Raw genomic sequence first — 15,554 nt, 5'->3', positions numbered from 1 at the left:
CACCCTAAAGAAGGCCACAATTAAGTGTGGAGATGTGTGTGTGTGTATATGTACATATACATATATACACAGATATCTTATAAACATATACATATATAATTATCACATATATGTAAGATCATACTACGCTTATTTCCTCCTGTCATCTGTTTCTCTGAAGGTGAATAACATCTTCCTTCACAAGTTCAAGTCTTTCCATGTTTTTCTGAATCAACCAACTAGCTCATCATTTCCTCCACCAAGGCAATATTCCAGCCCATTCACATCCTATCTGAGAGATTATATATGAAAGAATTTCCCCTAGTTTTCTGCATTCCTTCTATTCTTGACTACATAGGTTTTATTTATACAAGGTTAAGTTAAAATAATTGAAATTATCCTTTTTACATTTTGAGAGAAATGAGCCCCCAACTATGAGAACCGCACTCACCTTAAACAAAGAACAGTACATGTCATGAAATCAGGAAAGCTTTTATTAATTTTTATGTTCATCCCCCTGAATGAATGGGTAGCTCCTAAAAGACTGCTCCAGTTATTCAGACCAATGCAAGCCTTTTTATACTGTTCCAAATTTGAATCTCCCACCTTGCCATGTCCTGGCTAGATGAAGCCTCTTGAATGCCTCCATTCATGTTCTCTTCTCTGATAGGCTTCCCCTTAAATAGCTAGTCAAGGCTTTGCACAAATTTCTGAACTTTTACCTGATCGTGCTAGGTTACAACTCTGATTAGCTGCTATCATTTAAAGCTAGGAGGAGTTTTAACCCTGTGGAAACAGAATTCCTTCTGTTGTTTCCCACATACTTCAACAATATTTCACTTTGTATTGTAGTTTAAGGTCTGATACTGCTGAATCTACTTTCTTTACATCTTTTATCCCCTTATTTCTTTGAAGTTCCTAACATTTTGTTCTCTCAAATGAACTGTTATTATGTTTTTCTAACTCAGTAAAACAACTTTTTAGTAATTTAATTGGGATGACAGTGAATAAATAGGTTAGGTAAAATTGTCATTTAAAAAATTATGTTGGCTTTATTTACCCATGAACAATAAATATTATTTTAGTTATTTAGATCTGAGTTTATATAAAAGTTGTTTTATATTTATATTCATATAGTCCCTGTGTCTGTTTTGGCAGGTATATATGTTCAGGTATTTTATGCTGTCTAGGTATTCTAAATGGTCTATGATGCATACTATAGTTTCTTTATTTTTCACTTTTGGTTAAATATTTTATCTTTAACTTTGTCTCAGATTGTGATTATTATCCCTGCTTTTTTACATATTAAATTTAAAATCTACTCCTGCTCTTCACTTGTTTCCTTATTGGTTTTCTTTTTTTCTCTGCTGTGTACTTTTTGCTTTATTTTTCCCCCTCCTCTCCCTCATCAACCTAAAGAAGGCTACAATTAAGTGTGGAGATATTTGTGTGTGTATGTGTGTACATATACACACAGAGATATCTATAAACATATACATATGTACACATATATACTTACCACATATATGTAAGATTGTACTATGCTTATGGTATATCTGTGTGTATCTTTCATTTTTATAATGTTTCCTGAAAGCAACATATTGTTGAATTCAAATTTTTAATCTACTACCCATTTCCATTTTATAGGTAAATTTGTCCCATTCACATTCTAAGCTACAATTACTTGCTGTGTATTTTCTCCCTTTGTATTTTTCCTCACTATTCTTCTCATCCTTTTTATCCTCTCCCTCCTCACTCCTATGTTTTATTTCCATCCGCTACCTTGCCCTCCTATTTCTTAACCTACCCATCCCTCTAAGTCCCTCCCTTATCCTCCCCCCCCACCCTAGTCCGTCTTATTTCTTTCTGAATTTAGAAGAGTTTTATACCGTTCTAGATATATATATGTTCCCTCTTTAACCCATTCCTGATGAGAATAAGGTTTCATCACTACCTACCCTCCCTCACTAACTTTTTCTTATCAGTTTTCCCTTTTATACCTCATTCGTATGAGGTAATTATCTATCCCTACAGTCTTATTTTTTTAGAATCACCTCATCATATTCAGCTCAGCCCACACCTTTCTTTCAAACTACCCCAGCTCTTTTGCTCACAGAATATAGTATTTCAAGACTTACAGTCCTTCAACATAGTATCAGCTAGGTCTTGTGTAATCCTAATTGTAGCTCCATGATATTTAAATTTTTTTTTCTTATTGTTTCCAGTATTTTCTCCTTAATCTGGGGAGCTTTGAAACTTGGCTATGATATTCCTGTAAACTTTCCTTTTGAAATCTCTTTCAGGTGGTGATTGGTAGATTTTTTTTTCATTTCTATTTTGCCTTCTTATTCTCTAGAACTTCAAGGCAATTTTCCTCAATAATTTCTTGTAATATTGTATCAAGATTCTTTTTTTATTGTAATTTTCAAGTAGTTCGACTATTCTTATATTATTCCTCTTTTATGTATTCTTTAGATCAATTTTTTTCTGATGAGATGTTTCACTCTCTCTTCTATGTTTTCATTCTTTTGATTTTATGATTTCTTGGGAATCACTAGCTTCCCCTCTCCAATTCCTAGCTTTCAAGGCATTATTTTCTTAAGTTTTTGATTTTCTGTTTCCAACTGATTGACTTTCTTTTCATAATTTTCTTGGATTGGTCTTATTTTTATCTTAACTTTTCTCCAATCTCTCTTATTTGATTTTTAGAGTTCTTTTAAACTTCTTCCAAGAACTCTTTTTGTGTTTGGGACCATTTGACATTTCTCATTGAAAAGGGACTGGCTTTTTTAGCTCCACTGTCTTCTTCTGAATATGAATCCAGATCTTCAGTATTCCAATAATAACTATCTGTGATTGTTTTTTTCTCCTTTGCTACTCATTTTTAAATATTTACATTTTGTTTTATTTTGGTTTTTTAGCAGCTATTAGTGTAATCAGATTGTAGTCCAGAGGTATGGGGATTAATGCCCCAGCCGCAGGTCTTTCTTACTATTCTTACTATTATTTTCTGAGGTCTGTCTTGGGGCCCAACCTTTGGGCTTTCTCTCCACTCCTAAGCCACAGCTTAGGGCTTAGGGCCTAGGGCCCCCAGCCTCACTGTCCAACAAATGATCTTACTCCCTGTGGTCCCTCAGATGATTGATTGCAAACTACAGCTGTCCTCTCAGCCTGGAAACTGAATCCAGAGACTCCGCTCTCCTGCAAGTGCCTGCAGCCAGTAGGGTCCCTGCCTCTCTCTAATGCACTCACCAGTCATGTGCTGTCTTCTCTCTGCTGCTGCAGCCTGGCATGTGTCTGGGTAGCATAGCTTTGCTTGGCCCACCCCCCCACAACAGTGAAAGATACTTTTGTTGTCTTCTACTCAGTGTCAGAGCTGCATTACTCCTGCAGACTCCTCCTGGAAGTATTCCCTCTTCACTCCGGCCAAACCTCGACCCCTGGAGGTTGGGTTTTTCCATGGGTCTAATCAGATTGTCTTAGGAGGAAAACTGCTTTACCCATGTTTATTTCTGCTGCTGTGAGGCAATGTTCGGTCTTATTTTTTTGTGGAGGAAATTTGGAGACCCAAAAGTTTTCTGACCTATTCCACCATCTTCCCAGAATTCTCTCCAATATCTATTTTTAAAGTATATATATATTTTTTTTTTTTAATAGGAAGAAGAAATGTTTCGTCCAAATATGTTCTTTCTTCTCTTGCTTCCTCCTATCATATTTGAATCAGGATATTCATTACACAAGGTAAGATACAGTAAGAATATTTTCCATTTTGGTTTTAATCCTTGTGTTTAGGAAGGCAGATTATTTAAAGGTTATGTTGACTTAAGAGCACTGTCTTCACATAAACTTCATTTCTTTTTTTTGTGCTTTACCTAGGAGAAGTCATGCTATTTAGATTTCTGAATAGAAGCAAAAAGTAACTTATTTTGCTGATTTAGTATTCTGATTTCAAACTTAATGGGTTTGGTAAAATTGCCAAGGAAGTGCATTCTGAACAAGATACAGGAAGTTTCATGGCTAAACAAAAATCTCCAAGCCTTATAAAACATAATCAATATCACGTCGTTTTCAAAATGAAACAAAAGAGAAATGAATTGAAGTATATCATCTTTTAAAACTCTGCAAAGAAATTGTAAGTAAACTATTATGGAGTGTGGAAATATGTGCATCACTTTTCATTTTAAAAATTGATGTTTTCAGTCAGTCAGTCAACAGGCACTTATTTGGCACCTTTTATGTGCCTGTCACTTCACTGAACTATGAGAATACAAAGAATATCTGCCCTCTGGGAGCTCCCGTTCTAATTGGAGATTCAACATTCAGACTACCATGTACATACTTGATATATAGAGACAATTTCAGAAGGAAGCTGTTAGCAGTAAGAGGACCTGGGAAAGTCTTCTTGCACAAGGTAGGATTTTTTTCAAGATATGAAGGCAGCCAGGGGAAACAGGAGGGAGAGCATCCCAGGCAGGAGGGGACAGCCTGTGGAAATGTAGAGTCCAGAGATGAGGACTGTCTTTTGTGAGGAATGACAAGGAAGATAGTGCCATTGCATTGTAGAGTACATAGAGGAGAGTAAAGTTTAAGATGGAATTTTAAAGTAGAGTATATTAACTTTGTATAGAGAGAACAAAGTAGCTTGGATAGAATTTTAGGGAAATATTTAAAATTTTCTAGAAAAGTTTTTCAAGTACATAGAACAATACTAGATTAACATTATTCAGAGGAATGTCGGTTCAAAAATTCTTTCTCTTTCTGGGTTTCAGTTTACTTCTCCATAAAAGAAAGACATTATACTAGATACTCCTAGGTCTCTTGTTGTGATATTTTATGATTCTTTGGTAATTTTTCCTCCAAAGATTGAAAATTTCTTTAAATTTCTTGTTTGCCTATGGGTTTTAAGTTTGAATCATTTGTGCAGTTTTGGATGTGGGGTTCAGATCTAAATGAGCTTTGTCATTCATTGGTACAGTCTCTGCTGGTTTCTTTAAGTATTTTGAAAATAATGAAGTGTTCTACTAATAAATAGGAGTTATCTAAGAGGTGTCAAATATGTGTCTGCAAATTAAATGTAATTAGGAATTATTTTAACAATAAAAATTAAAATACAGTAAAACATAGATTGTGTTTTCTAAGTCAGAATGCTTCTATAGGGATTCTTGTGTATGGTGTAGTCACCTCTGTTTCTACTTGAGTTTGATACCACTGAACTAAGAAATAAATATCATATGAAGAGAAAAGTTAACAGTATCACAAAGAAACAGGTGAATTTGCTTCTTTTAATGGGGAAAGTAACTTCCAATTGCTATTTGCCCCTGTACTTGACCTGACTATACATACTTAATTCCAAAACTAATATTGGCCAGGGATTTTCTTATCTATGGTCTATCTGAATAATGAGCTTTTTCAGTGTTAGATCCCCAAAAGCAGACTAGGAGTGATTTGTTTAATCTATTAAAAATTTTTAAAATAGCAAAGCTATTTCGAGATGAAGGGAAATCACAGATGGAAACGCTTTTTTAGAAAAATAAAATATGTTCTTTGCAATGAGTTATTTTTAAATTTTTTTCAAAACCCTAAAATTTAAGAGATCTATAATTTAATCCATGTATTCAGATGGCTGGTAAATAGTAACTCTTTAAGCAGACAATCTTCATGACTTACGTGACTGAAAAAATTCAGTACTCTGAGGTAATGAGCTTTTTTGCATTTAAACTCAGCTTAACCTTTGACAAATGACAAATAATCTGCCTCCAGACCCATATTCAATCTTTTAGGTCAGGGTAGGAGTATAAACTCTGCTAGCATAACCTAGAGCAAGGACCCCTACACACCGCACTGAAGCACCAGGACAGGGTTTCTGTTCCTTTAAAGATCAATAATAATAAACCAGGAAAACTAGAAGACACATTATCAAACAAAATAACGAAAACAAGTAAAATTCTTTCTTCCAGCTCCTTTGGATCAAAGGTTTTATAAGGTTGCTTTGATTCTTGTTAGCTGTTGTGCTTTCCTAAAGTGGATTTTAAAAAATCTGTGGCCTGAAAATGATACTAGACCATGTCTTTATACATATCCGCAGGTGATGTCCAATATTTTTTAGTATTTCTTTATCAGTGAGGACCTTATTTAAACAATGAATGATTCCTCATTTAAGCAGAGAACAGTGGGCTGGTACAGTTTTCAGGAGCATATGGAAATTTTGAAGACTGTATCATAGTACTTGTACTTTAAATGATTTCTTAATATTATGTTTTAGTATTTGATGAATATCATATAATGAAATGGGATATACATTTAATAAAAAAATTTTTAAACAGGATTAAAAAATGATTTCTTAGTTAAATTTAATATATAATTGAGTGGACTAGATTTAATTTGTTCAGTGCTAATTAATAAGATTAGAGATGGAAGAGATATTGGAAGTAATTTAATCCAGGACAGTCATTTCTTGGGTTATAAAAATAAGGTCTAAAGAAATCAAGTGAATTTCCCAAGGTTACCCAGCAGTAAGTGTAAGGTTGTCAGGAGTGGGGGTCTTGTGACTTCCAGAATCCTTTGCTTTTATTAAATATATAATATGGGAGTAAATTGTATATCTGTGAAAGAGATATCTCTATATTAGTTGAATTTATTTTTAGTTTAACTGTTTGTCTTGTTCATGTCTCTTTTATTTGTTTTGTTTTTTAGGGTAACTTCTTTCAGAATATTGGTTCCATCACTCTATTTGCTGTATTTGGCACAGCAATTTCAGCTTTTATTGTAGGTGGAGGAATATATTTTCTAGGTCAGGTAAGAGAGAAATTTGAGAGAAGTCTTTGAAACACTTGTCTTCATAGAATTAATACTATAAAACTTATTTGTAGGATGAATTTCATATAGTTTACTCATAAAAGAAAATTCATATTCCCACTTGATACATTAAGTTGATTCTAACTGGACTAAGTACTGCATAGAAAAGGATGTATGGTCTAGTAGATAGAGAGCCAGACTTGGAGGTGGGAAGATTTTTTCCAAGTCCTACCTCTAATAATACAGACTCTTTGATCCTGAGCAAGTCACATAACCTCTTGGTGCCCTTAGAAAACTTTCTATGACTCTTTAAGTTTCTCTGTACTTTGGAAAACAAAAGTTTGACTCAAAAAGAATACTCTTACACTAAGCTTTGAAGAACCTATAAAACTACGAGGAGGAACATAGTGTGGTGGGGTATGCTTGTAATCCCTGCTGCTATGGATGCAGAGGTTGGTGGATCAGTTGAGCTCAGAAGTTCTGAGCAACAATGTCCTAAATTCATTAGGTATCCATGCTAAGTCTGGCACCAATATGAGGAGCTTCTGGGACTAAGGGTCCATTAAGCTGCCTAAGAAGGAGTGGAGCAACCCAGGTCAAAAAAGGAGCAGGTCAAAGCTCCCATACTTGTTAGAAGGAGATTGGTCCTGTGAGTGACTTGTACTTCTAGCCTGTGCAAAATAGGGAAGACCAGTATTTAAGAGATTAAAAAAAAAAAAAAAGATTTTGTGAATTGTAATGGAGGCAAACACCTTGTTACATTGAACTGTATTTGAACAATAATGTATATTTAAAAGGTTATCCTTTCTGATTTCACTGCCAGTTATTTTCAACTCTAAATTATCTATATATGGATTACTATGTATAAACTATGCATTTTCTACCATGTTATTGGCCAACTAGTAGTGCTATTATGTGACATATTCTCAGGGAATTTAAACTCATCTTAATTAGCCCATTGAAACATAGTAAAATTTTCAAGGAAAAAATGAATCATTCATAATCACATATGAAGATATAGGATAGCAGTTACTTTGCATTATACATGTTGATGTTCCTTTCTTTCTTTGTGAATAATGGAGATGTTAACTCTTTCACTACTAAGCTAAGTGTAAGAAAAAGTATCTGAGAACCTGATAGGTTTCTCCTAAATGTGGCAAATCTGAATCCTTTTTTCTTTTTTTGATAGCAGTGGCTAAAACCCATGTTACCTGATTCTTACCCATAGCATTTTGCGCTACATAGCACTGATATGTCTGTCTATTCATGTAACTTTATTCATTATTTGGCTTTGAATATCCAATTAGAAAATAAATTTCATAGCAGAGAACTTTGGTTAATTAGTTTTTGTTTCAGTATACCATCCCATACTTTTTTTGGGGTGGGGGGAGGCAGTTGGGGTTAAGTGACTTGTCTAGGATCATACAGCTAGAAAAAGTCTAAGTACAGGTTTGAACTTGGATCCTCCTGACTCCTGGGCTGGTGCTCAGTCCTAGCTGCCCTTGTATTTCATATTTGTTAAACGTGAAGATTTACGTCAAGTCAGAGTAAAATATGGGAATTTTGTGGTTTATTATTCAAATTACTGACATTCTGCCAACATATTCATATTCTGTTTATTTTATAAGCAAGCCAAAGGTGTTTTAATCTCTTTATTCTTCATTAATCTTTTCTTTGTTATTATTTTTTTTTAACAGGCTGATGTAATTTCTAAACTCAACATGACAGACAGGTAAAAATCCTTCTTAACACAACATATGTATATCTACTTTGCACTCTGGGGAAATTATCTTCATGATACTTCATGGGTCAAATATTCATATATTATATACTGTATTTTCTGCTGGAAAATACTTCCATAGACTCTAATCTTAATCAGTTTGTCTGAAGCATGAATGAAAATAATTTTTGCATGCTCACTACCCTTTTTCTTAAGAAGATTTATTTGGATATCTTTTCAGGATCATTTGACAATAGTATTTTGACAGAAATTATTACTCTGGCATTTGGAGAAAAAAACTCTCTTTAGAAAGTGAGCTATTTTCATTTTTTGCTATATTTTTGTATTTATAATAATAAATCCCTAAGCATTTATTAAGTATCTGCTATGTTACAGGTGCTATCCTAGCTATATCCTCACAATACAAAGAAATAGCTCTCTTGTTTTTCTTCCTACCTGTATAACTGCTTCTTCTCACTCTCCTTGGCTAGATTATCATCCATATCATACTTCATAACTGTGGTATTTCCCAAAGTTCAGTCCTAGGCTTTCTTCTCTTTTCTCTATATTCTCTTTCTCAGTGACTTCTTCAGCTGCCAGGTGGTTGATTATCATCTATATGGCCGTGACTCCCACTTCTGTATATCCAACCTATTCTCTTTCCTAAGTTCCAGTCCCACATCACCAACAGCCTGTTGGACATTTCTAACTGGATGTTTTATAGGCAGCTCAAACTCAATATGTCCCCTAGAAAAAACTTACCTGTCCCCCCAAATGTACCCACTTTCTGAACTTCTTTCTTTTTTAAAAAAAAAATATTTATTTATTTTTAGTTTTCAGCATTAACTTCCATAAGATTTTGAGTTCTAAATTTTCTCCCCCTTCCTCCCCTCCCCTCTCCCTAGACAGCATGCAATCTGATATAGGCTCTACATACACATTTATATTAAATATATTTTCATATTAGTCATGTTGTGAAGAAGAATTAGAACCAATGAGAGGAATCACGAGAAAGAAGAAACAAAACCAAGAAAAGGGCGAGAGCAAATAGTATGCTTTCATTTCCATTCAGACCCTAGAGTTTTTTCTCTGGATGTGTTTAGCATTTTCCATTATGAGTCATTTGGAGTTGTCTTAGATCCTTGCATTGCTGAGAAGAGCTGAGTCTACCAAAGTTAGCCGGTTCACATTGTCACTGTTGCTGTTGCTGTGTACCTCCTGATTCTGCTCCACTCAACATCAGTTCATGTAAGTCTTTTCAGGTTTTTCTGAAGTCCACCTGTTCATCATTTTCTATGGAACAAGAATATTCCATTACATTCATCTACCACATCTTGTTCAGCCATTCCCCAATTGATGGGCATCTCCTCAATTTTGAGTTCTTGACCACCACAAAAAGATAGTCTTTTGCTATAAATATTTTTGTACATGTGGGTCCTTTTCCCATTTTTATGATCTCTTTGGGATACAGCCCTTGGCGGGGTGTTGCTGGGTCAAACCTTGATAGCCCTTTGGCCGTAGCTCCAGATTGATCTCCAGAATGATTAGGTCGGTTCAGAATTCCACCAACAATATGTTAGTTTATTTATTAGTTTGTTTCCTTATTTCTGTTCAGGGCACCACCATCTTTTCACTTACTCAGGTTTCCAAAATTAGAGTAATTCTCTACTCCTCACTCTCCCTTACCCTACTCAAGGTTTTTTATAAAGAACCATCTGGATAACTATCAGATACTTAATACTTTAAGGAATCATAATTTCATTGTTGTAGGTAATTTCATTGTTGTGGATATTCCCCCCAACACAGATCACAACGTATCTACAACTTAAGTTGCCCCTAAGAGTTGCTCTGTCCAAAAACTTCATCACATTATGGCCAACTTAGTAAAGAGCCTTTATGAACTCAGCTAGGCTGGTTTTCAGACAGCAAATATATTGTCTGTCACCAAGCCCATACTTAAAACCTTCAGCTTGGTGCAAGACCTGCCAGATTTGAACTCTTCCATGCTATAATGAGGCTTCAGAATAGCAGAGATGTGGGTGGATATATAGCCAAGCAGTTGATACTTATGACAGACTTGTCAGAAGTCAAAAATCATACATTTGTTAGTTCGTTGTGTGCTTTATCCTTGGACTCAGATGAAACAAGGTAGACTTTGACCCTGGACTAAAGCTAAACAAGGTGGATTACCTATCTTGAAAAGTTCAGGCATATGTTGTTCTTCCTTGGAGGTTTTTACAAAATGTCTCTCATACTTCCCCCCAGATTCAGTTCCTTTTAACAGCATGAAACTATAAACCAGTAATCAGTTTGAATTTACCAGTGTGACAATGTTTTGTGCATTGTATATTTGAAGTTTGGCTTGGTTTTGTACTTTATCCAATATTAATGCAGTAAACCTTTATGAATCACAAAATAACACATTTTCCTTGTCTTCTTTGGCTCCTAATGTAATTTAAAATAAAAAAATACTGGAAAAAATTCAAAACTGTCTATTGTTTTTTTTTCCCATTTAAATGCCACCTAAAATGTTTTTAGGTGAAAAGGTATTAATCATCTTCACCTAACTTACAAGTACTTTTCAAGAGCTATAATTGAAACTTCATCATCTAGTTAGGGTTCCATCTAGCTAGATAGGTTCCACTTTGGAAGTCCTTTTTCCCTTTTCAGAGGAGAGATGCTAGATTTCTCTTTTTTGAAAATTTTCATCTTCATTCCTTTGCTTTGATGGGTATATCAAAGCTTTTTTCTAGGAGCCAATCTAATCATGTCCTTATGATGCTTTGTAAAGAATTAAAATGATTTCGTAAGAAGCTAAGTCTTTGTAATAAATTAAGCTGATTTCTAGAATTTTCATCTGTATGTGCTATAAAAGGTCATGGGCACAGAGCATTCTGAAGTCAGCTTCCAGTATGCTCTTCATATAATAGCCGCTTAGCAAATATTTGTTAAATTGAGTTTCAAACTCAGTTACCCCTGTAGCTGTGTAACACTTGAGTGGGCAGGCTTAGCCAAGTACCTGTGTACCCAGCAAAAGCAAAGTACCAGAGCTGGTAGGCTTTCCTACTTCTAATGATTCTTATGACAAAGCGTCAAAATCTGTATATGCTATGTCAATTAAAGAATATATTAAGAGTTGGGAGGGATTTTTTTTGGTGGTAGCTAATATGTATACACACACACATATACATGTACTTAATAGTATTTTCTTCCAATTAAATGTAAAGATAGTTTTCAATATTCATTTGTGTAAGATTTTGAGTTCCAAATTTTTCTTCTTCCCTTCCCTATCCCTCCCCAAGACAACAAACAATCTGATATAGGTCATACATGTATAGTCATGTTAAACATATTTTCACATTAGTCATGTTGTGAAAGAAGAACCAGAACGAGGAAAAATCATGAGAAAGAAATAAATACAGCAACGAAAATTGAAAATGGTATGCTTCAATCTGCATTCAGACTCAGTAGTTCTTTCTTTGGGTGTATATAACATTTTCCATCACCAATCTTTTGGAATTGTTATAAGTTGTTATTGAGATGGACAGAAGTTACTTTTATTTTTAGTCTCTGCTGAAATGATTCTTCTTAATCAAAACCCCATATTTAAGCTTACCACTCTACCCTTCCTAATCTTTGTCTTTGCCTGTTCTTTTAAGGCTTTTCTTTGTTTAACTCCCGTCTCTCCTCACCCTTATTAAAGAACTTTCTGTGCTTTGCTGTTCCCCGTTCTAAATTTAGGGGTTGGGTCCCAGAACTTCTTTTTCTTTAAAAATATTTTGATTACTGTATTTCAATATGGTTGATTTCCTCTTTAAAAAAATGTGGGCCGGTATAGGTAACATATAATAAGGAAATTCAGAAGCTGAGTGAACAATACTTTATGATTGCTCCATATACTGTTCTTATATGACCCTTCTGTCTTCTACATTTTTTTATTCTATATCCAAGCTTAAACCTCTTAGATTACTGTCCAACAACCCTACTGGTTCCTCCTGTGTTCACTGAACTGCCCTTCTTGGAAACAACCATACTTTGAACTTAACTACAGTTTGTGTGCTATAGGCAAACTGTGCCTACCTCAGCCCAAGTCCTACTGGCCCCTGACAGGAACCTTTGGGAGCAGACTGCCCTCAATTGTGTGATTGTCCCACTTCCATTCTGGTTATCATCTGTGGCACTCTACCAAAAGGCAATGAAACTAGGCCAGCTGTTTACATTTCTAGCCTGCTTCCATTCCTGATAAATCAGCCTGAGATTTTTCTAGTCACTTAACAGCAAGTAGTAAACTGTCCTACTGGTGCCCACTTCATTGCAACTTGGGATCTGATAATGTCGCACATTGGGGGCCTAGGAAGGAATAGGAATTGAATACTGCTTCAGGACCTTTGAGACCATTATTCTTGTTTTTATTTTTGTAATAGAAATGCCCCCAAGTTACTCTTCTGGAGGGAAATTCAGAGATAAATTAGGCAAATGGTTTAGTCTTTGCCTTCTTGAAGCTTACACTATAGATGGAGTAATGTTATCATAAAAGATGTTGTAGAAATCATCATATTCCTCCTTTGCAGACAATCAGGGTGAATCAGAATGGATACCCAGCCATCTTAGAGTGAATTATCAATTAAAAAGCACTGCTCCAAACCCAGTAGGTAGAAGAAAGTGTCAACTATGTTTCCACAATCCTGAATTCTTTTGTTTATTGGTTTAGGAGTTTAGGCGGGATACTTGGGCTATCTGAGGTATAATGGGAGCTAAAATATTAATTACCAGACACTGGAGGGTCTGTATGGAAGGAGTTTGCTACATATATTGGTTCTGGAGCCCCTAGTCATCTAAGGTACTAGAGGGCCTGTGCTTCTGAGGATAAAGAGCTTGGTAGTCAAGTATTCCCTCCTTATATATGGCATTGTTTGAGGATACTTTAGTTCAATTCAGAAGAGACTGTGGAGCTAGAATCAAGCAGGAATTCAGTCCAACTCCTAGAGACCTACTCATGGTAGTGGTCATAACCTGATAAGAATTCTGAGCCAAAGGCTAAAACTGAAGTTGAGGGCCAAACTGAAAGGAACTCACATCCATCAATGATTTTAGCCTTATAGACCCAGTAATTCTAAAGGATCTGCATCCAAGAATGTCCATTCAGACCAAATCTTTCACAAATCTCAAGCCTGTGCGTGCCAAAGGTACTAGAAGGCTTGTCCTTCTGGGACGAGATTGGTAGGTGATAGGGTATCATTTGAGTATGTCTCATCCCCTGACATCTCCTTGACAGGAGGTTCCATGGTATTGTTTGAGTGTATCTGGTTCAAAGAACCTACATGCAAGGTATTTACTGACCCATTTAAACCTCCTTGCTGCATGTGTCTACTGTTTGTACCCATAACTCCCCAGTGTTTGAAGTGATAAGTCTTGGAAGCAGACACTACTGCCATCACTTGAAATGCCATGTACAGTCATCCTAATGCCCAGAGAATGCATGCCCTGATCATTTGGTTCTTTCCCCATCCTGTGGCTGACTAGATTCTTTTATCCTTGTGGATTGTCACCATCTGCTGAAGTGAAAACCTGTTCCCTCTGCTAACATTCCTTACCACCCCCTGCTCCTTAAAAGGTTAGCTCCAAGTGTTTGTTGAATTGAATCTATTTCACTCCATCCAGATCTTTGTTGTAGTCATTCCCCCTCATTTCTCAAGGAACTCACAGTTATTCCTTATATCCCAGCTCCTGCCTCACATTTAGTGACTGGTGATACCTGGTGGTATCCCCTCAGTGACCTTCTCAGTAAATCAGCCTCCTCAGCTCCCACAGGCAGCCAGAAATGCTCACACTTAAAACCTCTCTATTGCTTTCCATATAACTACCCCTATGATTTTGAGCTCTGAAATTCCTCTTTGATCATAACCTTCTATCCTTCATCTGTCACACTCTGCCACACTCCTGAGATTCTCCTAAATGCATTCTTTGTATTCACTGTGACCTCCAGTCCCTTCACCCCTGCCCTACTCTTCCAATCTATTATCTCTAACTTCACTTTACTCCACAAACTTGACTGTGCAGTTGACCCATTTCAGCTATATAGTGTCCTTTACACTTGAGTCTTACTTTGTTGCCACTCACACCTCGTCAAACTTTAAACCTGGACTAGCTGCTGTGTCATCGTCCTCTATTTTCCAGTGCTGTTGAACCCTGCTAGAAGAAATCACATAACCTCACTATCTAGGTCCCCTACAAATTTGTTATCTCAGCTGGGTCCCCACTGCTACCTGGGACTCATTTTCCTCTAATTGATTTATAATTCTTCTTGGGACCATTCCAAACTTTTCCCCACAGATGGGAGGGGCAGAGGACCTCAATTCTTAATTAAGAAAATGGAGGCCATCTGCCGTAATCTACTGCTTTCTCGTACATTTCATAAAACTTTCTATATCTTTTGCCAGTCTCTTTTGTTGCTCTAGTCTTTGAGAAAGAAGGAGTCCTCTTCCTTATCAAGATTAATCCTTCATTCTCCCCTGCCCCCAATCACCGTTGAAATGGGGTGGGAGAGAAAATAAAATTTTAGGTGAAAAAAAATAAAGTTAAATAAAAACAAGGTTAACCCCCTCTAACTGGAATTTATTCCTTGGAATATTCTCTTCCCCTCCCTCTACACTCTCCTTCCCCCATCTCTATCTTATATCCTCTGCTACCTATAAATATGTTTAGGTCTCCATTATCCTGTGTACCTTCACTTAACCATATCATTCACTCAGAGTATCATCTTATATATGACATCAAAGAGAATATATTACCATCTGTTTTGCTGCTGCACCCTAAGGACCAGAGGGCCTTTCCAATATGCAGAAATATATGTTGTCTCCCCCTAATAAAGTGTGAACACCTCGAGAACATGGATTATTTTACTTTTCTCTTTGTATTCTTAGAACTTTCATACAGAGTAAGCACTTAATAAATGCTTATTCATTCATTCGTTCTTCCTCAAAGTCAAACTCCTCTGAGACTCAGCTATACTGTGCCACCATTTCCTCATTCCTATTCTTCAGCCCCTTGCAGTCTTAAT

At 35.9% G+C, this 15,554-nt stretch overlaps 1 protein-coding gene across 2 annotated transcripts in view; it reads left to right on the top strand.

The window, feature by feature from the left end:
• Positions 1-15,554, top strand: part of SLC9A8 (solute carrier family 9 member A8) — a 124,374-nt gene that overhangs the window by 37,149 nt on the left and 71,671 nt on the right. For both annotated transcript variants that reach the window (XR_011972352.1, XM_072633580.1), the window contains exons 5-7: positions 3,637-3,720; positions 6,673-6,774; positions 8,472-8,506. Coding sequence is in view for 1 of the 2 variants with exons in the window: in XM_072633580.1 (XP_072489681.1) it covers positions 3,637-3,720; positions 6,673-6,774; positions 8,472-8,506 (221 nt within the window). In the remaining variant the exon portion in view is untranslated. The remainder of the gene's footprint in view (positions 1-3,636; positions 3,721-6,672; positions 6,775-8,471; positions 8,507-15,554) is intronic.

Source organism: Notamacropus eugenii, chromosome 1, assembly GCF_028372415.1.
Source record: "Notamacropus eugenii isolate mMacEug1 chromosome 1, mMacEug1.pri_v2, whole genome shotgun sequence".
In the NCBI taxonomy this organism is placed as follows: Eukaryota; Metazoa; Chordata; class Mammalia; order Diprotodontia; family Macropodidae; genus Notamacropus; species Notamacropus eugenii.
This window is presented reverse-complemented; position numbering and strand designations above follow the sequence as displayed.